Genomic DNA, 27,855 nt, shown 5'->3' with positions numbered 1-27,855 from the left:
GACCCAGTTTGATATCAGGAATTGCTGCATGTGTTACCGAGTCAGCATGTGTGTGGTATTTGAGGAGCAGCTCTTTGTAGTGGGAACATGCACAGTCTGCCATTCATAAGACATTTATTATGTTTTGTCTACCTGCATGTCTGCATGGTTACACTGAACCACATAAAAGCTTAGCAAGTCGAACTTGAACTGATATGAAGAGAGTTTATGAATTTAAACCTCCTGACATGCACTGACTTCAGTACACCGTGTGTGCATATCTATACAATATGAGTGTGTTGGCATTGAACCTCCGAGCACATTAGACCATATATAGGATGCTCTGAATTGTCTTTCCTTGGAGATAATAAATGTCTTATCTGCACCAACATCAGCTGTAAAAATATCATATACAAGAATGCGTAGAAATAACATAGCTTCTTCTTGATCTCTCTTTATCCATCTCTGTCTGTTTTTTTTTTTTTTTTTGTCCATTCGTTGACTCCTCCTGTACACGCTGCCTCTCCAGTGAAGTGGCTGCTCGCCGGCTGTGATGCTGCTGACTGACTCTTTAACTGCTGTTGTGGCTCCTCAGGGCTCTTATGTGCTGAAGAATCATATGGGCCTATATTGTGTGCAATTGTACAGGCACTTTTGGTCAATAACTTGCATAGAAAGAGGCGACCATCTTTAGAGACTGAAGATCTTCACACTCCAGCACTAACCAAGTCTGAGCAAGATAACTATTATTATTCAGAGTCAAGCCAAATAATTTTTTTCTTTCATGAAGCACCTTGTGTAGATATTGAAAAAAATCCCAGTGATAATCACAGGATGACATTAAATTTAATTTAAGTAGCCACTGTTATCATTAAAAGGATGACATTATTATGTTAATGATTTTTTTTTTTTTGTCTTTAATTGACAGGACAGTTATCACATAAAAGCGGGAGAGAGAGGAGAATACATGCAGCAAAGTGCCATGGTTGGAATCGGATATGCGGACGTAGCCTTTGTCCATGGGGCAGCCACTCTTACAGGTGAGCTACCAGGCACCTAATTTGATAAATTTTTTTGGGTGCTGACTCACAGATTCACTCATTCTATATTGAAAACCATTTTTGTTACTGGCACGGACTCCTCACTAATCTTTCCGAAGAGTTTCATAAAGAAACAGAGTTGCAGTGTGACCATCACTATCATTTGACAGAAGGTCATGGCCTACATGCTTCCCTTTGTGAATAAATGTGCTTTCCGCAGTGCGCATGTCCCCAGCCTGCAGAGCTTTTGCAGTCTTGTTCAGTCTGCGTCACAGATCAACGTTGGTGGCGGGGTGTGAGCTGCCCAGAGGAGAAGAAAGTGAGGTGTTGGAGGGTTGTTGGGGGCGCAGGGGGGACCCTGCTAGAAGGAGAGATGGTAAAGATAGAAATGGACGGCACGGACACAATGTCTAATGGCAGTTCCAGCTGAGAAAACAAAAATACCCAAGGAACACTAAAACCTGAGGGGTGAAAAATATGTGGGTCTGGCGAGAGGTCAGATTCCCCACCGTATCTAATTCAATTTTACAAACTGTAAGAAAACACGCTGCTGCTCTCCAGGCACTGGGGACATGCGCTGCAAATATGTCAGTTTTTACACTTCATAATGAAACTTTTTCTTTATATTAATAAAAAATTTCAGTGAAATGATTTCACATTTTTCCAATGCAGTTATGTTTATTTGGCAGCAAGGAATATTTGGAATTTCATGTCAATACTTTGAAATAAGGGGAAAATTAGTAGCATAGAAATATCTCAAAAACCCAATTTAATAACATTTTGTTTTTTATGACAAGCTTAATACTATTATTTCAGTGACATATGGGAGTCCTAGGGTTATTTTTTGCAGCTTTTATCAAAATGGCAGATCAAGCAGAATAACAAGAACATCTGTGGAAGCTAGACAGCCTATCAAATAGAAAATAATTTTTGCAAGTAGCTAAAATAGTGACTTTTATATACAAAAATCACATTTTACTTTGCTGTAGATGCTTTATTTAAAAGCAGCGCATCCAGAATTAGAGAAACGTATTCTAATATTCAGCCTAGGTTTCATGTTGTTGCTTAGTGTGACATCTTGCACTCTGAATGCAGCCCTGTTCCAAAAGGACACAACAGGCTGCAGAGCGCTGCATGCAGTCTTGCTGGTGGTCTGCTCAGGCCTGGTAAAGACATTAGTGAAGCATTCTGGGAGAACGGGGAGTCCCATAGACAGCGCTCACTTCTCTAAATAAACATTAGTCTTAAAAAGTTTGGCCCCGCGACCTCAGCGTGATCGCATTTCACTCTGGATGGTAAACTTCAATTTTATCGCGAGGTTTTCCCCTATACTTTTGGAAAACACACTTTCACGCTGAAAAAGATTAGATAAACAAAGTTTCATTTTCACCTGGAGGCTGCTGTGTCCTTGGTATTTCTTATATCACACCCTGAGTTGACTTTTGTTTGACTTCACTGATTTACCTCCACGTTTGAAGTGTAATCATTACACTCTTAAAAACCATTAGGCAGACATCAACGCATATGATGCACTGTAAACTCTGACAGGTTGATCTTACTTAAAATAATCTTGGAAACTGATTGCCTTAAGAGGGGATAGTAAATATAACTATGAACTGCAATTTGTGTTCACTTTAGATCTAATTGTTAAGTTTACTTAAAATGTATCTGTATTTACTTAATTTTGTAAAGTTGTTGCAACTGAAAGATGACAATTCAAATTACCCTGTTCTTTCTAAGTGTTAGAAACTAACAGTAAACCAAGTTAGTCTGACTTAACTTGATCATGACAGAGGATTTTACCAATGATGAATTTAGTAGATCTGCAAGCTCTGTTCTGATAAAATGTTAAGGAAAATGCAAATATGATTGACTTGTCTCCAATCAGCAGAAAACAGATATATTGCACAGTAAACTTGGTTTACTGAAGTCACTACAGCGATTTATTTAAGTATACTTGTCATATTTATTTATTTATTTTATACTTGCCTTATTTAAGTTGCAACAAATGCACAAAACCAAGTAAATATGAGTACATTTTAAGTAAACATAATAATTGCAAACAAATTAAAAATCGGTTTTGTCAGATTTTACAGCGTAGTTACAGGAAAGCAGACAAAATGAAATACTTGCATCATGTCAAAGTGATGACACAATCCTTAATGTGTGCAACATTTAAGGCCTTTAAAAAAAAGAAAGAAAGGAAAAAGTCAACATTTGTCCTTGGGTTTATCTTCATTAGACTAATTAAACTCCAATGTCTTAATTGAAATAAATGTATGCTATGCTGTTTATTTCGAATTATTTTGAATATTTTAAGTTTAAAATTGGTTGGCAAGGAAAGCTAAAAGCAACATTTTTTTTCAACTCAGACTCACTAACTAATTTCATGCATAACGGCACATTAATTCCTTTTTTTGGCCCACTGGGGGAAAATTACAGCACATATAAGAAACCGACGAGGGAAAAACGTTTAAATCCTAAATCAATAATCACAGGGTATAATAACTGGGTCGGACCGCTGCCATTATCCGCAGTGGATCCTCGCTGTGAGTGTAATGCGCTGGCATCAAAGGTCAAATGGAAGAAGCCAGTAAAAGCGCCCGCATGACACCGCTGATTGTGTGTGAGAGTCGACCAGCAGCAGCTGCGCCTCTCTATCAAAGCGACTCAGAGAAAAGTGCTGCACACTCGCCTCTCCTTTAGTGCGCGTCCCGCTGAAGCCAAACTGAGGACAGGCGCTGATGGAGAAGACTCATGTTGCCCGATGTGAGGTCCGGGGACCACCAGGGGACGTTAAAAGGCGTCCAGTAGGTCTCCATAGAAAGCAAAGGAGTAGTTTGGTGTAATTCAGTAATAGCAGAGTGAGTGAATGTGTAGGTTTTTGGATTACTTGGTGTTGATTTTACCTCGCACCTGTGTTGAAATGAAAGGGAGCCAGAGGGCAGCTCTCCCCTACATGAGACCACCTGAGCTCCCTGCTCTAAAATGTAATAAGTAATGCAGCTATTTTAATTACCTTATTGAAGTTATGTAACTTATTCTATTTAATTACTTTAAAAAAATCTAAACTGAGCAATAAATAAAGCTAAAAAATGTCTAGAAATAGACTTTGCCAAAAGAAAGCATTCCTCAGTGAAAAAATGCTACTGGCACCTGTAGCCATACTGTTATTTTACATTCCCACCACCATAAATCACTTCAAAAGTATATGAGCTTAATATGTATTTTACTTAAGTAGAATTTCAGAATTGTAGAAGTTAACATTGTAATAATGGCCCCAAAAGCCTTGAGATTTACAGTGTTTTACTGTATTTTGGAAAAACTTTACATCCCTGTTCAAATTTTGCTGTATTTTATAGCAGCTTGTTGCAGTGCATAATGAACTTTTTACTGAAAAGATTAGATTCCATAATGTTATAATCATAACATTTTCTCAGCAATCGTAACCAATTGTTATTGCATTTACTTTGTAATTTAATTACATGTAACTAGTTACCCCAACACTAAATCTTCATAGAAAAATGTAATATTTAGAGAATATTTAAAGCCCAAAGCTGTAAAGGATGCCATTTGAGCAGGTGCGTAAATCTGACAGACTGAAAGCTGAGATTCAAAAAATAAAACATAGTGATGATGATGATTTAAAAAATATATATTCTTAATTAGTGTCAGTGCTCACGTACTTCAGCTTATGTTGTTGGTTCGGAATCTCAGTGTGCACAGTCCTCTGTCTGGTAACTTTTTTAATCTACTGGCATTTGTGCATCGGATACTGGATCAAGACACGCCTCATGTGTTTTATGCACTTCTGCCTATTGGGCCTTTTGTTTAATCATTGCGCCTGCGCGTAATTTGCTGTCAGGTGGCTTACGTGACGCATCTCAATCATGTTGTGCAGCGTGTGTGGACGCTTGGAGTTGGATAGAGTGCATGTGAATGTTGCCTTTGTCATGTAAAGCAGCTACAACTGCACGTATACGGTTGTTTGGTTGAGAAAGTGTTGCGAAAAAAGTTATCATAATGTAAAGTGAGGTGTATCAATAGACAGATTTTATTTTTGAACAATACAAATTATTTTATAGTTTCATGATCTATTCATCTAAAATGTTGTAGGGACAAAAATCTGATCAAAAACTTAAAACAACAATCCCAGCTTCTGCAGGAGGCTGCAGACTTTATAGTAAACACATCTTCACTCTTCGAAAAACAAGCCTGAATGACGGGTATCACCTGCTATCATGTTCTGGTGATCTTTGCAGCCTAATATCTGCGGTCATTAATACCTCTGCCCCGACACTATGTGTGTATTCATGTGTGTGCCCGTGCACGCGCGCGCCCTCCTCTTTTTTTCTTCCTGCAGCAGGTGTTCGTTTAGTGTGTCAGAGCCGGCGGGGCGAAGATCTTCCAAAGTTAATATTGTGTTTCCAGAGATGATGGGGAGTTCACTGTCCTCGCTTTATTTACACATTCTAAATTAATTAAGCGAAGGATTCCTCTGTCTGTTGCAAAAACACGGAGGCTGCAGGGAGACTGGGAGCAGCGAGGGGAGGCTGTGATTTATAGCGGCGGTGCAGCTCGAGCCGCGGCTCGCCTCTCCTCCAGGCCGGGGAGCCGCGGACCGGGCCAACATTCCTCTGCGGGGGCGAGGAGGCTCGTCTGCTGCGCGCGCTCACACACACACACACACACACACACACACGCACACATACAGGAGAATGAAGAGAGAGGGGTGGGAGGTATAAGGGACAAGATATTTGTTTCATAGAAAGTGAGAGAAGTAGCGTCTCGGCTGTGGTTCATTGGAGGAGAGTGTTTAAGAGGCTGTCCCCAACGGCCTCAAAAGTCAGGGACCACACGTAGGACTTTTTGTGTGTGTGTGTGTGAGAGAGAGAGAGAGAGAGAGAGAGAGATGGAGGGCAGTGTTTCCATTATGTCTCAAAATAATAAAATTTGGTTTGTTTCCATTATTTGTTCACTCCCTAAATTTAAAGCCCATTTACAACATTTTCCAACTAGATATGCGGCCTGCATGGCGTGTCTCCATTCTACGGCCTGATGGGACACAGTTTAGGAGACTCGGATATATGTATTACAAATCTTAAACCTTCACCTTTGAGTGATCAACGCAGGATATAAGCTTCAATAATAATACTGAATGTAAAGGAAAAGGACGTATGTTTTGTTTCTGTTAAGCATCAAATACTTTATTTCCTGCGTTCTGGTAAAATTTTCTGCATTTTTTGCATCGATTTATGGTGGAAACGCCTTTAATTTCCTCAAAATAAAAGTCCTCTACTTGCATGGTGGGGGACAAACAAATGCACGTGCTCTAAATATTGAGAACACCACAAAATCTACGCCTACAGGTCTTCTGTTGGCACCACCTGCAATTCCCGTCTGCCCTATTTGTCTAATGTGGCAACATCATCTTTTGCATGCTATATCAGTCCGTTAAAGATAGATATTTAATTATTAAAGCCTTTAATAATTAAATACCCCCTTTTAATTTAAAGGGGTTACTGTTAATTTCAGGGGGGCTTAAACTCCAAAAGATCTTAAACAGGCCTGTAATTCTACGTCGGTAGTGCCGCCCTTCATTTTAAACCATTAGGCTATAAAGTAAATTAATGCATAAGCATATGTGTATTTTAGGAACATCCATAGCCTTAAACTTAAACATTCGCAGCTTTGTTTTTGGAGGATAGATGTTGTTTGTATTGTTTGTTTGTGTTGTATGTAGTATTTTAGTAATGGGCCTATTAGGCTATATATTGTTAGGTCTATGTATAGTTAAGAATGGCATCCAACAGTTTCAATTGACGAGCGTGACCTTGAGGATCGTGGCCTTACATCTCTATAACACACACACACACACACACGCGCGCGGTTTCCTTGTGGCGTCAGCACAGCCTGTCCTCGCGTCCTTCAAGACGCAACAATATGCATCGATCTGGGACGGTACGTTATTGGCAAGGCAGAGAAAGAATTAAGCAAAACCGATTTCATTTAATCCCCTGTTGTCACGCGTTGTTCAGTTGTTCAAGACGAAACTCTAATGATAATTTGACGATGATGGTGATAATATTAATAATACCGTAATCGCTTCGTGCTATTCATTTCCCTGCTAATCCAAAAAGGAGAAAAAGATTTAGAAGTAGAGATAAATCTAAAATTCTGCTGACGACTTAGTCTATAAATAAATTAAAGTGGCACAAAATGCGGCTTTAAGTGCGTTTACGCCCGAACAGGGCATATGGGAGCGGTTAGACAGAGATGAGAATTGCCTTGAAATGTATAAATGTGTTTTTGGTGACTGTTGAGTCATTTGGCTGTCACTTCACATATCACTCACCACTTATTTCGCTTGAGGAAAACGTCACGAAAAAAATGACGGATGTCGTCGTGGTACCTAAATAAAGACGCGCTGGGTGGTCCTGAAGTGACAGGGAAACCAGGATTAACGCGTCAATATATGAGCGGTTATGATGTCCTATTAGGAGTCATATGAAATGAAAGGGAGCTGGAAAGATGCTCCCCCGGATGTGTTCAGTGTTTGTGGTGGTTTGAGGAAGAGCAGGTCTATTCTGGTCACAAGCCTGTAATCTTGCAGCGAAGATGGACAGTGTTGGTGCGCACTCGAGCTGAAAATCTGCAGAAATGGGTTCAGTCTCAAATCGTCCATTTTCAAAGCTGGTGCCTTTGGCTGAACCTCATGGCAGATCCAGTGTGGGTGTGTGTGTATGTGTGTGTGTGCGCGCGCGCGTGTGTGCGTGCTTTGTGTCTCGTGATTTTTATTGGCTTAGTTTTCGTTCCTGTCGTTATTTAAATGCTTTTTTAACCACCTCTGCAAACGCTTCATGTGGATTTTAATGGACTGATGCGGTGCGTAATGACTCCCTGTCAGAGCGAGTGCGCGCAGAAAACTTCAATAGGCTGCTAATGTTTTTTCCACCTCATTTACTTTGCAAATTATATATGCAGGATATCAATTAACAGCACGGATACAGCGGCTAGAAAAAGCTCTAATCAAAATGATTTCCCCCAAAACTCTCGTGCGATATTTATCAATTGTCTAATTTGCACCAACAGGGAGAGAAAAAAACAATAAAATAAAGGCTGCGTCTGGATAAAGAAAGTAGTGTTGGTTTTCGTTTCAAAGACTTTCAGTGAGCTGTGCTGAGGGAAAACAGAGGAGTCAGCCCTCCCACCCTTCATCCTTAATAATCATCTGTCAAAACACCCACAAACTAATTTAACCATTTGCACACAGATTCTGGTAAATAAAGGAGGCTTTACACCCCCTTCTGTCTGGAAACATGTGCTCCAACAACTCTGAAAAAGACCAATAGGCCTGTTTTCTGTAGCCGGACGAGTCCCACTGCTTCCTTTATATGTATCCCGAGACAACACAGATGACATGAAAGCGGAGCAAACCGAGGGCCTTTAGAGAAGATTGCTTTTCAGGGCTTCTAAATGTGTGTGGCTGGTCTCACAGGGGACCGCTCGCTGCGCGCACATTCACTTCCCTGGGCCAGGGGTCCGCGCAGACAACATCAACAAACGGCCAAAAAGCCGCATTATGGTGGATTAGGGAGCCCGATGAAAAATGCTGCTACAAATTAGCAACGAAAGCCCCAAAAGGACCGTGGGTATATCCTTGTTCACTTTCAATTACAGACCGACGAGGCCCTGCTAACGTCCCCCATTCATTTGGGGCCTTTGTAACTTGCTAGAAAATAGTCCTTTGCAAGCGAGCGAGAGCCACACAAGAGGTATACTTGCGCACTGTTGCGTGATATTCATGACTGCTGTATACATCAAGTCTTGTTTGAGATATTTCAACTGAATTTTGCGCGTTTTTCACGCGTAAAAAAAGGCGTCTTGATTAACTGCATTACTAAGAGTCTTTTATTTAGTCTGATCACCTTGTTATAAATTAATTATATTTAGAAACTGCATGACTGGAGCAAGAATAAGTACTAAGATTTGACTTACATGTGCAATTTGATGTAAAAATAGAATGTGGAAATCTTTACTGAAGGGAAACAGATAAAAATAATAAAATAAAACAAATAAAATATAGTTAAAATGAGAATAAAGAAAACTTTTGGCTTTCGTTTGCATTTTTAAAAAAATATTAGCAAAACCAGCATTTAATTTAACTAATGGGCTGCTGTTATTTATTTTATAGAGCCGTCTTTTTGTGAGTTCATGCAATAAAAAAATAACGATTTTGTTTTCAAATTCACAAACATTTATTATTCTTGTCATTACAACAAAAAAATGACCTATGAACATTTAGGTGTCTCTCTCTATTGGCAACACATGACATACTGTATGTTTCACAGATTAACTTGTGAAATAGATAGGAACGAACAACAATTAAAAAGGGTTGAGAGAGGTAATGCGCTCTTTTATACCAAAAACCACTAAGTGTCCACCGACGACATGAAATGATATTGTCACAAATTCACCATGTAGAGGAGGATCAGGGGAGGAGGGAGTGATAAATGGTTATTTTTGTGTCTCCCCCTCCTCTTTGTCTCCATGTGCTTTCTAAGTAAAAACCTGAGTTTGCCGTCTCTGTCAGCCTATGTCAACAACAACAGTGCCATTTTCTCACGACGCACAAAATAAAAACAATATAAATCATAAAGTTCTTAATTATATTTTTTAAAAAGTCGGAAATCATCCCCATAGCCATGGGTTTTTAACTTATGTTAAAATAAGGATCTTTTTCTCCCACTGACAAATGGAGGCCAGACTGCAGGCCAGTACTGTTTAAAAAAGAGTTTCTCTTCCTTTTGTCTCTCAATATACACATATTTACAAACCATAAATTAACATTTCTCTCCTTACATTGTTAGGAAATGGGGAGAGCCAGAACACTCTTATTTCAAGAGTGTACAGCCTACCTTCACATAGGATGAAGCCACATTTGGCTTTTTAATAAATTCATTTTTGCCATTATTATTATTAAACTGTAAAATCTGATGTGTTGATTTTACTTGAAAAAATCTAGGAAACCGATTGCCTTTAAAAACGTAAGTAAATATAACTAATAGTCTTAATTTTTACTTTATATCTAATTGTTTACTTTAACTAATTGTTAAGTTTAGTTAAAATTTTGTTATAATTACTTAATGTGAGACGTTGCAACTTAAATATAACAAGTGTATTTGAATCAATCTTTCCAACTTTTAGCAACGTAATTAAACCAACTTTACTGTGCTATAAATTCTGACAGCTGCATTCTAACATCTGCATATATTTGTATGTTCTCTAACATGTTAAGAAAACAGAACTCGCAGATCTCTTAATTTCATCATTCTCTTTGTGATGATCAAGTTAAATCAGACTAACTTGGTTTAATGAAGTTGCTAACACTTAGAATTGCCATATTTCAATTGCAACAACTTCACGAAATACAATAAGTACAGCTAAATTTAAAGTAAGATTAACACTTCGATATAAAATAAATAGAAATTAAGATGAACAGTTATATTTACTTCCCTTTTTCGAGGCAATCGGTTTCCAAGATTATTGCAAGTAAGAGCAACTTATCAGATTTTACAGTGTATTTTAGAAAGGACAAGTGTTCATATTTTTGCTGGAAAAAGTCTGACCCTGGGGCCCGGGTTGTAATATGCTGTCCTGTGAGAGGTTCAAATGATTGGAAGCAGAGGCCAGAGCTGGGCTCAGTATGGCCAGGATCTGCGCCTGGCTGCCCGGCTGCGCGCTGTAGGAAGAGGCGGTGGAGTTGGCCGCACCGATGATATTGTCAATGGAGAATGAAGGCCTGCTCGGGGTGCTGGAGTCCGTCTTGAGAGGCGGCAGAGAAGGGCTCAGTTGAGGGTAAAAGGGCTTTCTTAAATCGGCGCCTAAAAGGGAGGGAAGGGGATGCGGCGCAGGGAATATGGAGGCTGATGAGGGCAAGGTGCAGGGGGCGTTTGGGAATGGAAATGAGCCACCTGTGTGGTGTGGGTGATACGGGTTGTGGGCTGCGTGGAAGTTCTGCAGCTGAAGTCCATAGTTGTATCCGTACGGGCCGTATCCAAAGCCGGGTAGAAAGCCAGCAGACTCCCTGAGGATCTCGTTAGTTTGGTGCCTCTTGAAGCGCTTCCTCCTGCGCAAGAAGCTCCCGTTGTCGAACATGTCTGCGGAATCCGGGTCTAGGGTCCAGTAGTTTCCCTTTCCGGGGTTGCCAGGCTCTCGTGGGATTTTCACGAAGCAGTCGTTCAAGGAAAGGTTGTGGCGTATGGAGTTTTGCCATGCGGGGAATTTCTCCCTGTAATAAGGGAATCTGTTGCTGATGAACTCGCAGATCTCACTCAGAGTGAGCCGCTTCTTTGGGCTCTGCAGAATGGACATAGTGATTAGAGCGATGTAAGAGTACGGTGGCTTTACAAGTGCACTTTTTCTGGATTTGTCGCCGATCACGGTGCCGACCTCTGCGCTGGAGCCCATTTGGTCTGACGGGCATTCGGAGCTGCTGAGCCCCGGAGAGGAAACTCTCTCGGCCGCGTTCTGGGAGTAATTATCGTCCGAGTCATTGTCCAAGTTAAACTCGTGGTGAATGTACTTTCCGTCCTTTCCAACGGATATGTCACCCCCAACCACGTCGATGTCCACATCTTCGGACAATGCAGAGCTGTCGGACATATCCGTCCCTAAAGTCATCCTCGGAGACACCGCTTCTCTTCCCCCTCTCTCCCAGATTTCCTCCTCCTCTGGTCCGGTGAGGCTACCGAGCGAGAGCGCGCGCACACTCTCCCTCTCCCCCTAACACCCACACCAGACTTTTGCAGCTTTATCTCCAACTACTGAATGCACACATGGCTAGAATCTATTGAAAAGATAAATAAGTCTTTGACCTGTGGATTTGGCGACTCCGGGTCGTCCGAGGCTGGTCAAGCAGGGCCGCGCGAGGTTCTCCTCATCGAGCAGAAAACTTCTGGCTTTCAGGCGTTAAAAAGCAGTCAAAGATCACCAATCTTGAGTTGTGTTTTCTTGAGACACGATTGTTTCCCGCTGTGATCAGTTTGTGCCGTAGCTCATTTAAAAAGCTACTTTTGGATATCCAAGTGTCTTTCCAAAATGTCTTTTACGCACGGGGTTGGGTAGGTATCCAGCCAGACTATCACACTATCCTCCTTAGCTCTCAAAAGGTATTTATAGGAGCACGCTGATCACGTGGTCTTTGAGTCACTGTTACCAGGAACTGGACGAAATTGCCCTGCAAAAAGTAGTAATTTGGATCTTGAATCTTAAAAAATATTTCGTTAAAGAAAAAGAAGTTAACATATAAATAACATTATGTAACATAGAGGCAATATCAATTCTTCATGTGCATATGAACTTATGTTTTGAATTTAGAGTTTCATTTACTTATCATAGATGGAAATCTCGCCTATTATTTGCCTTATGGACAATCCATTAATAAAAAAATAAGAATATGGATTTCTTTAATGCATTAAAGACAAAATTGTATCACTGACAACCCAGTGATGAATTTTTATTTAATCATTTAGAATACAAATTTCTTTGTGAACATGAGGTTGCGTGACTCAATAATATTGTCTTTTTTTTCTTTTTTTTCTTTTTTTTTTGCAGTGTAAGGCGCGACAAGTATATGGTGTGCTGCGATGATGGTGATTAGGATCTTCATGAAATAGCCTACAGACATAATACCAGTAATACACGCATATCAATATTTAGACAATAATCTAAATATATTTAGAGTCAATATGGTCATATGGTTACAAGTACGTTATAAAAATGTCTGAAAAAACATCTGCATTTAAAAGTTTTAAAAGCAAATTAAATACACCATATTATTATTATTATTTATTATTATTATTATTATTATTATTATTATCATCATCATTATTATTATTATTATTATTATTATTATTATTACACTTTCTTTTCAACCGCTTAATTTGTTGTATTCATAAATTAAATAGGCTATATAAAATTTGCGCCAATTACCTGTAAATTTAAGTTTATAATAAATATCAGGATGTCACTAAAATACGCCTCTTAGCCTACTTTAACCTTGACATTTCATTCTTCTATGTCTCATCTTGAGACGTTTGATCTGTTATATCAGGTTTTTGTTTGTGTCAGCTGCTAAATAAACAGCCCATACAAACGAAGCTCTTTATTCCGTCCCCTAATAAATTGGCCGATTTTGGCCGCACTGAATTTCCTCCTTCAAAGGTTTTGGCCAGTCGCCTAATTCCCTGATCACTTCTCACGGGTTTTGTGTTTTCCTCGTCAAGAAGTCACAGCACTATCCATCTGCATTTTCTGCATAATTCACACTCACACTCACACACACACACACACACAGGGGGCACAGTCAGCTGCAACCTGCTCCAATTCGTCTTCGTCAGGAGTTGGAGGCCAGCAGCGGATGACAATGTGTAATGTGTGTTCAAATGTGTGTGTGTAAATGTGTGCGGGCTCATTGAGAGCAGGCTGGCATTCCAGTTCATTACGCTGCAGATACACCCAGTTATTGTAATGCATTTGCATTAGCACCCCATTTATCTCAGAGGTCAAACATACAGATTGTAATCATTTTTGTTTAAGCAGGGAGCAACATTTTCACCAAGTCTCGTCTACAAAATATCTGCACTGTTTGTATGTCTGTATCAGTACTCTTTATTGAACCATGCAACTTTTTAAAGACTGAGCCTCTCGTCTGACCGCCGCCACAAGCCTTTTAAAATCTAAAAAAGGCACTGAGATACCTGACAGCTCCCCGGCACACAGGACATGCTGCTTTCTCCAGGTCTTAGGAGAAGCCATATTATTATGATTATTTTATTTTAGGTCTCTATAACAGACATATTATTATTATTATTATTATTATTATTATTATTATTATTATTATTATTATTATTATTATTATTATTATTATTATTATTATATTGTATTTTCATTCCTAAGTCACCAAAGGAGACAACAGTCATGCGTTTTATTTATTAATTTATCAACCCTGGTCATAGATAGAATAAGCATTATCCATAGTTTACTTGGATATTAAAAATTCTTCATGCCTAGACCTGTTGATTTACACAGGTGGAATATCTGTCGCCGATCAATAAATGCAATCCACATGACCCTTTTTTGTCTCCTTTTTAGCAACAAAAACTATGGGCCTGTTTTTTTATTTACAACTCGTTTTATTATGTAGCATCAACTTGCACATATTTAATTTTGTTATGGTATTTGGCTAAAAGGGAATCATTTTTATCGATTATCGAATTAGTTAAAATTGGGAATCTACAAATCGTGCGTTGTAGGATATTTCAGGTTCTCCAACTTTCCAAAGGTTCAGTGGGTTTGTGGTTCTTGTGATCCGTGATTTGACCGAATGGAGGAGAGGAGTCTCATCGCTAGTTTGTGGTGTCGAAGCGTCCTCTGCTGGTGACAAAGTGGTAAAAAATGAAATCCTGAATATCCAAATGACAGGAAAGGACATTTATAAGTGAGTCCTATTAACATGGGGCGTAATACTACTGAAGAGCCTGTTGAGATGTTGAGAAAGTGGTAAATCAAGCTCAAATTTAAGTCAACAAGCAGATAGTTGTTAATAACATGTGATAGCTATGGAATAATGTCTTTATATTGAAAAAAAAATAGACCTGGATAAAGTATATCAAATGTTCACTTTTTATTTTACACAAGTATTCATGTGTATTACAGTACTTACTGACAAAAGCAATATAAAAACAGTTTTGTTCCAGCTACCATCACACTTGTAAACAAGCTGTAGGAAGATTGATGTTTGTTTTTTTGGTTTTTTTATATAGTATCATGTTTTTATTGGTATTTATAACATATTTAACATTTTGATTTAGCACTGGGGCACTTTAATTGTTTTATCTTTTTGTGTTTTATCTTGGATGTTGTCTGTGGTGTCTGACAACTGTGTCAAATGGATGCCTTTCACCCTATACTGCAAACCAAATTTACCTACGGGTAGAAATAAAGGAACCTGAACCTGAACCTGAATTACATTTTGGCTGTCAGATTGTGAGATAAAAATTATAAAGCATCTCGCAAACACTAAGACTTTGTGTGAAACAAATTATCCAAAATATGGTGTAATAGAGAACTTGGCTTCAACAGTCTTTGTTTTAAATTAATCAGTGTGTCTGTAAGAACTGGCAAAAATATATCTATCTGTCTTTATCTGTCTATCTATCTATATATCTATATCTATATAGTAAAGAATAGAGAAGGAGCACTTTGATGTTTTAGAGTTTCAGGAAGAAACATTGACTTTTAAAAGCTGTTTGATTCATGTTTGTTTTTCAGATTTCTGGCCGGATGACATCACAGCGAGACATTTCCAACACAGTGAGTTTTGTTGCATAAATACTTGTCAGCTGTTAGACATTATAATGGTAATGTTCCACTTGTGAAGCCAACCCTTCATTCTTGAGTCTTGAGTCCAGGTTGTGCACATGAAAAGGTGACTTTATTGTCATTTCATTAACAATTTAATTAATTCATTTTATCAGCGTCTTTATGATAGCTATAATGTTGTAAAAAACAAACAAACAAACAAAAAACAGCCTCTTGTAGTTAGTGAACAGTCAAATTGATTTCAGTTTTTTTTTTACAGTTTCATGTACAGTTCTCAAGACAGGGAAATGTTTAGCCTTTAGCAACACCAGAGATGTATGACAGTGCTTCCTCCTATGATAAAAACTTATTTTTAAAGACTTTAAATCAATTCAGTTTCCAAAACACAATGATAATAATAATAATAATAATAATAATAATAATAATAATAATAATAATAATAATAATAATAATAGAGCATTCCTGATGTGTGAGACCTTTACAGATCCCAATCTACCTATACAGTACAAAATTAGTATTTGGAACACTTTTAAATGCTGCTTACTTTAGCAGTAGTTTCACTGCTGAGCAGAATTAGTGTAATTAATCATAATCAAACAAACTGCATAAGAAATGCTTGTAAAAGAGTGAAAACAGTCCCACGGGCTGAACATTTTGCTTTTGCTTCCATCTAGTGGTGGAAAGGTTGAACTCGTTTCATTTATTCAGTTCTAGCTGTTCATTCATCCTGAACTAACAGTTCTTGTGTTACACAGCAATAATCAGATTTAGATGGGAACATGTTTGAATTTGACTTTATGACTAACTGCTTTAACCCTTTAAAATCTGCATCAACATTAGTTTTCTTGTGCTGCATTTAGATGTCTTTCACAAGCATTTAAACCTCTGAAATGTGAGCAAATTGTTTAAATTTATTTTTTTTAAAACATGAGGGGAAAGGCAACCCACAATTTAGCATGAAATGTCCATTAAAATGAGAGAAATGTGTGAAAGGTGAAAAAAAGAGATTTAGCCAGAATTCTTAGCAAGTTGTCAAATAACTAATGGCCAGAAAATATCCAGAAAACTATAGTTCTAATTACTATAATTATTTATTTTAAATAATATTAAAGAAAGAATATTTATTTTATTCTATTATTATTATTATTATTATTATTATTATTATTATTATTGTTATTATTATCATTATTATTATTTCACTTTTTTTTTCATTTTCTTTTTTTTTTTTGGGGGGGGGGGGGGGGGTTGTTTGTTTTTTTTTTTTTTTGTTTTTTCTTTTCATTTTTTTACTTATTTTTTTTCAATTTTTATTTTGGGGTGGGGGTTAGGGGTATGGATTTCTTGCTAATTTTTGGGGTCATTTCTTGTTAGGTAGCTCAATGCCTTCTTTCCATGTTTTTGCATGAAATCAAGCTAATTTGCTCAGGTTTCAAAGGGTTAAACTATCTGTCATGCTCCCAGCTCATGAAAAATGGATGTAGATTATCAAAGGCAATTAGCTTCCTGTTTGGTCTCTATTAAGACGCTGTCCCAATTATCAGAGACCATCTTCAAACCAAACACCCAGTGTAGTTTTCATTTACAAGTTCAGCCTCTTCCCTGTTTGATCGTGTGCACGGTTGACCAAATTCAGATGATTATGTCCTTTGGGCTGCAGCAGGTAGGAGGAACAGTAGCTGCAGACTACATGTAGGAGTTTGAATATAACACAGCGCTCACACATATATCGATTGTACCAGTAGCACCCACTGAAATCAGCATAAACTTCATCTGTCCTTGATTTATGAATAGGTTGAGTGCAGCAAAGTGCCTGAGGGTCTTAATGTGAGACCAGGAAGTAACACACCGACAAGTGGAATAGCTGAGCTTTTTATTATTCAATCATGATTTTATTTAATATATTTTTGCATCTTTATATTTCATTCTCTCTCTATTTATCTATCTGTCAAATCATGAATGTCAGAATATAACCACAGGTTGCCTTCTCTTAATTATGTCTGCATGAAAAAAAATTGTACCATTTGAGTACACAAAGATCTATATACTAGTGTTTTTCCTGTGATCAATTATCACACTTTTTTAAATTATATTTCTACATGATTTCATGTGACTTGGGAAGCCATCTGCCAAATTATGATATATTGTTCACTGTTTTGTTTATTGATGAACTAGTTCATCAATTATTGACTATATAATGCATGTTTGATATGTTCATTTCTCAATAGAAAAAAAACAATTAAAATGCTAATTAAAATCTAAATAGCAGCTAGCGTTTGATATAGTTGATAAAAAACAGTGAACAGTGAGGAGATCTGTTGTTTTTTAAGCAGGCTATAATAAATGAGCATCCTTGAATTAAAAAAATAATTTTGGTAGCATAAAACTGATAGATCAACATCCATTTTACAAGCAACAACAGAGCATTTTAATTAAAATGATCCTGAATAAGAAGTGTATATTGCAGAATTAAAAATAGTTATTTTCAAGGAAAAACTACCTATAAGTTAAATAGTGATAAAGATTATTTAGACACGTGTTATGTAATAGACTACGGTCCAAAATACCCATAACATCCTTCACATTGTCATTGGTACATTATGTATTCTCTCAATTTCAAGGTACAAAGTCAGGCCACTTCCACCTCTGACCATTTCAAACTGTATTGTAGATTTGAAACCAAGTTACAGCTAAATAGATGAGAACATTTACACTGACACTTTTTTGGTTGTGACTAGTTACTTCAGTCAGTGTAAGGTTGATTTATAATTCCTAATTTTGCTTTCCTGTGGTTGTATTTCATTTACTTCTTTATTTTACATCATCATTTTGTGGTGATGATAATGGCAAATCTCTTCTTTATTTATGGATCACAATTGTTTCGAATTTTTAATGTATAGAGTGTCTAATTTATTCGGTGTTCATCAAAACCGATTTTGTCTATAAGAAAAAATAACACTTTCAATTTAAATCAGATAAATGCTATTTTATTGTTTAGGTTGTGTTAGTGGAATATTAAAAAAAAACAACGTTTTTGTCTTTTTTTTTGTATGTTTTGTTTTAGGACAGATAAAACGTAAGAATTTCTCTAGTCTTATTTGTTAAAGCATTGTTGATTGATTATTCAGAATTTAATCAGGGCTTTTTTTAAGCTGGTTTGATCTTGAATATCTTTTTTTTTTTTTTAATATAACCTGCTTCTAAATGAAGACAATCTTGTTATAATTTCAATTAAGATGCGATTAATTTAAATCCTAAAAAAACAGAGGAGCGTTTTACTGATTGATGAGCCATCGCACATGTAACTTGCAGCTACTCATATCAAATAAGATAAACTACCTGTCATGTTTTTCGCGAATAAAGACCACATTGATACTGTAAAAATGAATTTATTTCCGTCGACCCGTCGTCAGCAATGATAATACTCTTTTCTTTTACAGTATTCAAACGTCAACAAACTATTTACATGAAAAACAGCAGACTGGATGTAAAAACGAACACTAAAACACAGGAAGTGTGAACGAAATGTGGCACAATAAAATACATTAATCTCTCTGAGATACAGTCATGGAATGTGTCAAATGGATCTAAATGGCTTTTAAAAATAGGAATGTTTTTTTTATCACGAGGCTCGGTCAAGATATGGGTCATATCTTTGTGTCTGATGGTAAAAATAAGTCAGCGAATTTCTTACAGGAGCTTGTAAATCCGTCGTTTAAAAAGTGGCATAATGATATGGGCCTTTTTTAAACGTAGGCCCTATATTAGGCTGTAATATCCCATTAATATTCTTTTTATGTTATGTTATACCAGACATTTTATCTCATATGGGTTCACTGAGGGCATATTCATTTAATATGGGACTATGTAAGAACCTATAATTATTATTATTTTTTTGGGCAAGTATCGTCTCACATATACCGCTCTAGTCCAGACGCAAAGTTGGCTTGTCTCATGTAGGTGTTGTTGTAGGAGTTCATGGGGCTGGAGAGGCCCAGCAGCTGCTCCGTGTGCTCGGCGCAGGAGCCGGGGCGCAGGGCCGGCAGGGACAGCCTGTTCCCGGTGCAGTACACTTGAGAGCTCCCCGGAGAGAACCCGGACTGGGTCATGGAGGGCAGGTTCGGAGGAGAGGCCGAGGAGGAGTACGGATACCCGGCGGCCAGGTTGGATGACAGATTCCCGCTGTTTCTGCTCAGCATGTTCGCAGAGGGGTTGACAGTCTGGCTCTGGAAGCACGCAGACGGGTCTGTGCCGGTGACCGAGCAGCTGGAGGTCATGGTGCCCAGGTCACCTCCGCCCAGCCCCAGCGCTTGGGAGTTGATGTCTCCTCCCGGGCCGCTCTGCACCACCGTCTGCTGGCTGATGATGTTGTCGATGCTAAACATGCGCGGCTGTCCTTGGCCGGAGGTCTGGTAGTGATGCAGCATGGCCGGATGCGGGGATGTTGCAGTCAGCTGGGAGCCATAACCGGAGCCTATCCCTGCGTAAAGCGTGTTCGGGTATGTTGGCCTTCCCATTGGGGTCGGCGTGAACGCGCTGGAGCTCTGCATGTACCCCGGGTATGTGCTCACATCTGTGCGCTTGAACCTTTTCCTCCTTCTCAGAAAGCTCCCGTTGTCAAACATGTCCTCGGCAGCTGGATCTAAAGTCCAGTAGTTGCCTTTACCAGGTCTGCCGGGCTCCCGGGGGATCTTCACAAAACAGTCGTTGAGGGTGAGATTGTGGCGGATGGAGTTTTGCCACTTCTTGGAGTTCTCCCTGTAGAAAGGAAAACGCTCCATGATGAACTTATAAATACCCCCAAGTGTGAGCTTTCTCTCCGGGGAGTTTGCAATGGCCATGGCGATGAGGGCGATGTAGCTGTAGGGAGGTTTCCCCCTCTGGACGGGCCTCTTCCTGCGGCGGCTCCCGGTGGGCAGGTGCTCCTCGGTCTGCCCCAGAGCGGCTCCATCCTCAGTGCTCGGGCTGCCCCCCCGGGGCTCCGACTTGATCAAAACATTGTCCTTGGAGCGGGCCTGCAGCATCAGAGGCGGCGGAGGCAGCGGCGAGTCCAGACTCACATTTGGAGACATGACTACAGGACTTGCCTCGGCGGGCGAGTGCTGCGTCTCTGCGGTCATGTTGCACATGCCAGAGAAGTAAGAATAATTTGCCAGATTCATAAAAGAAACAATGTGATGGTCTTCCTTTTGGAAAAATGATCAGTAGATGAGGATACCCGCGGAAAACACAAAGGTAGTGTCTGATGATCTCCTGCTCTGGACAAAAATAGCCCCTGTCCTGTCCTGCCCTGGTGTTTGGGGTGGTGTGTGTCAGTCCAGGTGAGAGGAAGGCGTTGACAGTTTTATAAAGAGGGGCAGGAATGACGCCACTGGCTCGCCTGTGACGATGGAGGCAGGAGGACATAACCCAAATAGAGAATTTTAATATCCCTCTGACCCATGTTACTCTATAAGTGGCAGTAAATATACATGAGTTATGGAGTTTGGGCTATTAGTTTACAAAAAAGGGATTTCAGGGTTTAGTTACTTAAAAACATCTTATTTTGGAAAGGTCTTGTGTCAGCTCAATTTACATGAAAAGATAGAGAAAAAAGTACACTGTAAAATCTGAAAAGCCAATTTTACTTAAAAACAAATCTAAAATGGATTGCCTTCAAAGTGTCAGTAAATAGGCAATAACTATTAGTCTTAATTTATGTTTACATTATACCTAATTGTAAAGTTTACTTACAGTTTATTTATATCTGGCATACTTAATTTTGTGAAGTTGTTGCAACTTAAAAATGACAAGTTTAATTAAATCAATCTGTCTAACTTTTTGCAACTTCAGTACACCAACTTTATTATGCAATACATATGCTGGTTGCAAACAAGGCAGCCATGTTTACATTTTCTTAAACACGTTTAAAAAAAAGCAAACAAAAAAACATGCAGATCTCCTAACTTCATAATTGCCAGAATCCTTGTTGTCATGATCAAGTTAAGTCAGACTAACTTGCTTTACTGAAGTTTGTAACACTTAGAAAGAACAAGGTATTTGCACTTGTTATTTTTAACTTCACAAAATTAAGTAAAAACAGCTAAATCTGATGTAAACTTAACAATTAGATATAAAGTAAACATTAATTAAAATGTATTTATTTACTGTCCATTTTCAAGACAGTTTCCAAGATTATTTTTTAGTAAGACACACTTGTCAGATGTCACAGTGTATATTTGACAGTAAAATCGTGTGAGTTATAGAGTTTGGACTATTAGTTTACAAAAAGGGATTTTAGGATTAAGTTACTGAAAACCCTTTATTTTGATAAGGCCTTTTGCTTGCTTAATTTCCATGAGTTGTAGCCCAGGAAAAAAGCATTATAAAGTTGTATAGTTCACCATTGGTAGTGATGTGTCAAATGCCATCCTGGAACAATTTTAGGTGAGTCCTTTAGTGTTTTTGAGGCACTAACAGAGATTTACTGATGACCCCCTCTCCGTCTGCTGTGCTCTCCCTGCTTTCACTGACAGCTCTGTGTATATCCAGGGCAGAAACAACACTCACAGAGCTGCTCTCTGCTACTCCAAACCCAACAGACAATCCACCGATTGAAAAATAATAACAAGCCACTGAAAACAAGCAATTGAGCTATCAAAGCTTTTGGTGGAAGAAAAGTCAATATCCCTCTCATTTCATTTTCCTTTTCAGAGAGTGATAATCAAACAGAGAGGAGAGGTGTTATCTTATGGATCTTTAAGTCAAAACACAGTTCTGCACACAAGTGGTGTGCAGACAACAGGCTTTAAACACACGCATGTGATAGTGCTTCTAATTGATTATTTAGGCAAATAGAGGGTTGAAGTTTTAAAAGGTAAGATACACAGAGAGAGGTGACCTGCTGATATCACTTTTAACAACATGGAGCGAGGTGTTGTGAACTGTTGGGAATGATGCTATGTCTGGACTGAGCCCACCAAAGCAGAGTGATAATGTCATCATGCTGCATGAACATTTAATAACCGGAGGAGGTGTATGGATTAACGGTGGGAGTCAACAGAAGCCCCACAAAACTTAAGCCATGGTATAATATTATTAACATTTTAAACATGTTGCAATATGCTATTGAGTTCTGCGATAAAATATATTGCGGTTCATTAGCTTTTTTTCAACTGGGAATTATGTCCTAATGGAAAACTTTGACATCTGTTTTCATCTAATAATATGTATTTACAGCAAAATGTATCTATTGGACTAGGTGTAAAAAGGAATTTCTTCAGCAGGCTATTAAAAGTGTAATTTTATTTTGTAATATGAATCATTTATATAATAAGAAAATAATGGCGGAATGGTTTGATGAGTAGAAATCATATGCGATTGGTCTTCACAATCACCAGAACTCTGAATTTAACAGTTTTTTGAAAACTTTTTTTTTTTTTTCGGTGTTTTTCAATTATTACATATATAACATATAACTAAAATAGTATTGGTAGCAAATATGGTATACTATAAAATGAAAAGTCAAGCCAAAAATGAAACAAACAAAAAACATAATTAAAACAGAGGAGAAAAAAACGTTATAATAATTACAATATACAGAAATCTTGAAGATTATGTGCTGCAACTCTTTATATTCTTATTTCCATTTTCTCTGACCCCACTTTTGTCTTTGTTTTTATAGGTCTTTACCAACATTTTGTTTCAAAAAGTCAATTTAACAAGGTCGAGAGATTCCGGACCAGATTATTAAGCCTTGTTTCCACCCCATCAACAAAACCCCAAAATAAGGGGATATAATGTGTATTAGTGTATTGTAGTGTATTATAATGTAAGAATGTTAGAGAATCAGTGCCAAAATGTACTGAAGTTGTCCTGGCAAATATACTGTATATGTCAGTCAAACACCTTATTAAGAAAGTTTATGTAGGGTTTTCCTTTAATTTGTCAATGGAGGAGACACCTCCATGATATTTAACACAACTTGGCTAACTGTCCCTCTAAAAGGCCTGGTATGTAAAATTAGGGTGGCAATAATCCAACCAAAGTCATTAATCATAACCGCCCACTGCCTTACTGGATGCCTGTTTCCCCGTCACCCTCTCACACCGCCAACACAAAGTAGCTGGTAACCCCCCCACCCCCCCACCCCACCCCACAGATGATAGGACCCCTCCCGACCCAGCCGCAGCTCAGACAACACTAAGCCCAGCTAGCTACTCACAGCCAGTGGCTAACAGCTTCAGACAGGCGTGGGAGCGAGGCTGTATCCAAGCAGGATCTGCCCCAGAGCTGCCAGGTCAGGCAGGACAAACAGGGGCTCAGGCCAGGAAACGGGCCCTCTGCCTCGGGGCCTGCGGCCTCTTGATAATCCCCTCTTCTCCTAAACCCGCCCCCCCACCCCACCAGAGCCTCCCTGTACCTCTCTGCACCTCTACGCTCCCACTCGTCCTGCACTGTGGTCAGTCATGTTGTTATTTTAGACACTGTACGTTACACACATGTGCACCAACTTGCACATGCTTTTTTTTTCAGTACAGTAAAGACCTTGCCTTAGTGCCACCCACATTGGGTGGGGGAACACATCACAGTAGAAGGATGATGCTGCGGCATAGTTGCCAGAAGAAAATGTTCTGGCATTGTACATTTCTGCAAACCATGAAAAGGTTACATTTGCACGTTTCATATCTACAGTATATTAGCGTTTCTAAAGTGATGTAGTATTTGAGCAGATTTTGTCATCAAGAGGTGGAGGGGATGGTTGGTGGCGATGCTTGCAAAGGTGGAAACTTCTGCAGACCACTGTTCAAGACCAAGAAACTGATCATGATTTAGCAAGCATTGCTGTTTCCTGCAGCTTTTTAGCCCCCAAACCTCTATGTTTTTTACCAATCCATTGCTCTTAGGCCAAGGTGATTGTTTTTTACCGAGACATTGCTGCTTGGATTTTGCACCCAAAACTGGGTATTTTAAGTCAAAATCTAATCTTTTCCTAACCATAAGCAAATGTTTTTTTTACCCAAACATAACCACGATTACAATTGTAACTGTAGTTTGCAGAAACATACAATGCCAACATTTTTCTCTGGCAATTAGGTTAGCTGCGGATATGTAACATTGGAAACTACATTAGGATTTAGAAATCAAAAAGAAAGAGGATAGAGAATGTCATATTTCTGCTATATCACTGCTAAAGTCTTGGCAGGTTCAGCATCCTCTTATGCAGCACCTGAGAGAGAATATTATATAACAATGCACTGAAAAATTATAGAAAAGACTTTTTGTTAACAACTATGGCACAAGGTACATCACACGTTTTCTATATAGCTGTAATCTTGTAATATTCTCACAGACAGTCAGAAGGTGGAGGATTCTTTAAAGTTGGGAGGGCAGGAGCTGAGGCCCCGCTGGTTCAGGCTTATATTACTGACAAATATAATAATGCATTATAGTGCATTAGTATGCATTATGCATTAGTAATGCATAATTCCAAAATGATTTGACTACATTGGAGGCAGTAGTAATTTTAGCCTGAGTCATGCTTTAATTTGTTAACCTGATTACAGAATCCAGAATTAAGATTTAAGGCAGTGCCCAAAATAAATTAGCCTAATTATGCTTTTTGGCATTATATATATTTTTTAAATTTGATTTTATTATGCTGTATACACCAAAATTAAGATATCTAGAGAGAGTCTCAGAAATGCAGCTGATGTCTTGGTGATTTTTGATAGGAAAAAATTAAATAATGACATTTAGAAGTAATATAGTCTAAGTTTTATCAGCCAAGAGCTGAGGGAGGTAGCAACCATCTATCAGAAAGTGTCTTTGTTTTTGTTTTGTTTTTTTTGCAAGTTTCATATCTTGCTTCTTCTTGAAATGAACACAGGTTTAATTTGTATTGCTAGATTTAAATCCAGCAAGACATAACTGTAAAACACAAATGGTTGGATATGTGTGCGTCAAAATATCCCAGAAAGCATTAAAATAAGACCAAACAACTGTTGTGTTTGTGACAGAAGGTAACAAGATGTGTGCGTTTCCATAAATGCACAGTGAGTTACGGTTCAGTTTCAGTCAGATGTGCACCTCCTCAGTCTCTGGTGGTCACTGATGGTCAGTCTTTTCCTCTTTATGATCAAATCCTGAGAAATATTGGGGGACAGGCAAAAGTTGCTGAGTAAACACTTGGTATCCATTCATTCGCAAAGTGGCTCCAGGGGATGGGGAGGAGGGGGGGCATGAGAAAAAGAGGGTGAATAAAAGAGTGAGAGACAGAAAGAGAAAGAGAGGGAGACAGAGAGAGAGAGAAACACACGAGAGAGCGCAACCTTTTTCTTGCTCAAGCTCATCAAGTACGGGCCAGGGCTCCTGAAAACGCAGGGATTACCAGGGTACTGGGGCTGTACTGGCCTGGGCCGCCTCTGCTCGCTCCTGCACTGCACGCTACACTGCCCTGCTAAAGCACCGCACATGGTTCTCACACACACAACCAGTCAGGCTTGCTGTATGGTGCTCAACTGTCATTCGCAAAAATTCGTATGGTTGCTCAACATTTACTCACACACACATTTGGTCTTTTCAGGAATTAATAACTCAGTTAATAACCAACTTCATTTGCAACCACTGTGTTGGTCTCTAAAATACATATATATATATCCTTAAGTAACACATATATGTATCTCTAAATTAATATCAGCATAGTATTATACATACTGTATGTATTTAAAGGAGCTCTATGCAACGTCCAGTCTTTACGCTACCTTTGCATTTCAACACAGCACCAAACAAACGGCTGCATCATGGCGCTCCAGTGTGTAATTTTAGATAGCGTTCTGGCACCATGGAACAGTGTCTGCTTCTAGTGTGACATATAACATACACATCGACAACTTTCTGAACAATAACAGTGTCATAACATTGCATCAGCAGTCATTTACCATCCCTGTTAAATGGCCATTGATCTCATCCTCCGCTCAGAGGATAAGGAGCACCCAGACCTCATTGTTTTCTTAAATTTGCAATTATTTTCAGCTCTTCTTTAAATCAGCCGCTAACTGCTGCCCACTTTTTTAAAAATGTCTTTCTGTGGTATGCACGCACAACACACCTTAAAAATGTCACTCCCATCCTGCCCATGGTCCCGTCCTGCCGGCTGTTCCTTTTACACAGACCTCAATTCGACACTTACTACCTCCGCTGCCAGCTTAAAGGTGAGACAACTCTGTCTCCCCATTCCGGGATTCTACTTTTTGTACACAATGGTGAGGCGGCATAACGGTGCAATATTCCTGTCTTGAACAGGCACAGTAAAAAGAACTTATGATTCAGAGTCTGGGATGGGATTGCCAGCACAAAGCTCTCAATATGGAGCTGGGGTTGCTAACAGGGCAAACAGTGTTAACAATACCAACAGTGCTGACAGAGAAACCAGAAGTTGGGGGTTCTATGAGTTTTATGACTATGCTGTCCGGGCACCATGGGTCAGGACCATAGACTGTATTTAAAGATGGACAAAGCACCCCCATTTACCCCCACTATGCTTAACTGAAGCTAAAATATTCCTGATACAGCCGATACAATACTCTGCTCAAGACACCATTGCTCCACTATGTCTTTAGCAAGTAGTTGTTAGCTGATTAATGTTCTGAATGCCATGTTTAGAACCTTTAAGATTGGCCATAGAGAAACAGACTTCACTTGGCATAAAATAATAATAATAATCGATACTGTAATTTCCATTTTTTTGTACAACATAAACTTTTGACCTTTGAAGATTCACTGAATGTTCTTAAGTTTCCGCCTGAATAAACAGCCCACTGCCCCCAAGACACATGTAGGAAATCCCCCAGCGTCCAGCACAGCAGCTCTGGGATGCTGCAAGGGTCATCCACAAGAGTGAGCACCAAGCTTAGGTCACATCCTGTGAAGATAAGCACTGTAATTAAACAATCATCTTGGATGATGTGGAAAACAAGGCTTTGGGTCATTTGATGGAGTCTGTTGCATTGAGACCACGCCTTTCATTGACAAAAAGATTTAGCTTACTTTGGAAGAAAAAGACCAACTGTCTCAGCTTTCCCTCTTACTACATCGGAACTAAAAGTCAACTAAATTGCAATGACCACAATAGTATGGGATATTGGAAAATTATGCTAAACGAAGCTAACTGCCTACTTGCCCCCACTTGATGATGATGAGAGGACATGATGAGAGGACAAACGATAATGAAGAATGGTGTCAATCATCTTATCTAATTCTCTGCAACAAAGAGATTAAGTCCCAAAATGTCAAACTCTTCCTTTTAAAATATATTCTTATATAGCTAATTCCAGTGTTGATAAGTGTTGATTTCCAGTTAGAATTGGTGTTTGTGCATTAACGTAAAGCTTCTGTTGTTACCATTAGGACAAACCCAATGTGATACACCCAATCTATTTGGATTTGGAGATTTGAAAGGGACCTAATGACCAGC

The 27,855-nt window shown here is 38.8% G+C and overlaps 2 protein-coding genes and 1 long non-coding RNA gene across 3 annotated transcripts; 1 reads left to right on the top strand and 2 right to left on the bottom strand.

Annotated features, from left to right (window-relative positions):
* Positions 1 to 960: 960 nt before the first annotated feature.
* Positions 961 to 27,855, top strand: LOC121938213. Its single transcript, XR_006105255.1, has 3 exons — positions 961 to 1,019; positions 15,354 to 15,395; positions 27,789 to 27,855. It is a non-coding gene; the product is annotated as an uncharacterized LOC121938213 (long non-coding RNA).
* On the bottom strand, positions 10,568 to 12,133 carry foxd2 (forkhead box D2). Its single transcript, XM_042481478.1, has one exon. The coding sequence runs from the start codon at positions 11,700 to 11,702 to the stop codon at positions 10,605 to 10,607; it is 1,098 nt and encodes a 365-aa protein (XP_042337412.1). The 5' UTR covers positions 11,703 to 12,133; the 3' UTR covers positions 10,568 to 10,604.
* foxe3 (forkhead box E3) lies at positions 19,313 to 20,563 on the bottom strand. The gene has a single exon (XM_042481468.1). The coding sequence runs from the start codon at positions 20,561 to 20,563 to the stop codon at positions 19,313 to 19,315; it is 1,251 nt and encodes a 416-aa protein (XP_042337402.1).

Source organism: Plectropomus leopardus, chromosome 3, assembly GCF_008729295.1.
Source record: "Plectropomus leopardus isolate mb chromosome 3, YSFRI_Pleo_2.0, whole genome shotgun sequence".
Classification (NCBI taxonomy): Eukaryota; Metazoa; Chordata; class Actinopteri; order Perciformes; family Serranidae; genus Plectropomus; species Plectropomus leopardus.
The sequence above is the reverse complement of the archived record's forward strand: the minus strand, read 5'-3'. Positions and strand labels throughout refer to the sequence as shown.

What these genes read in the sequence shown, in the direction of transcription:
- foxd2 (XM_042481478.1), bottom strand. Translation starts at nt 11,702, where the DNA reads ATGACTTTAGGGACGGATATGTCCGACAGCTCTGCATTGTCCGAAGAT.
- foxe3 (XM_042481468.1), bottom strand. Translation starts at nt 20,563, where the DNA reads ATGAATCTGGCAAATTATTCTTACTTCTCTGGCATGTGCAACATGACC.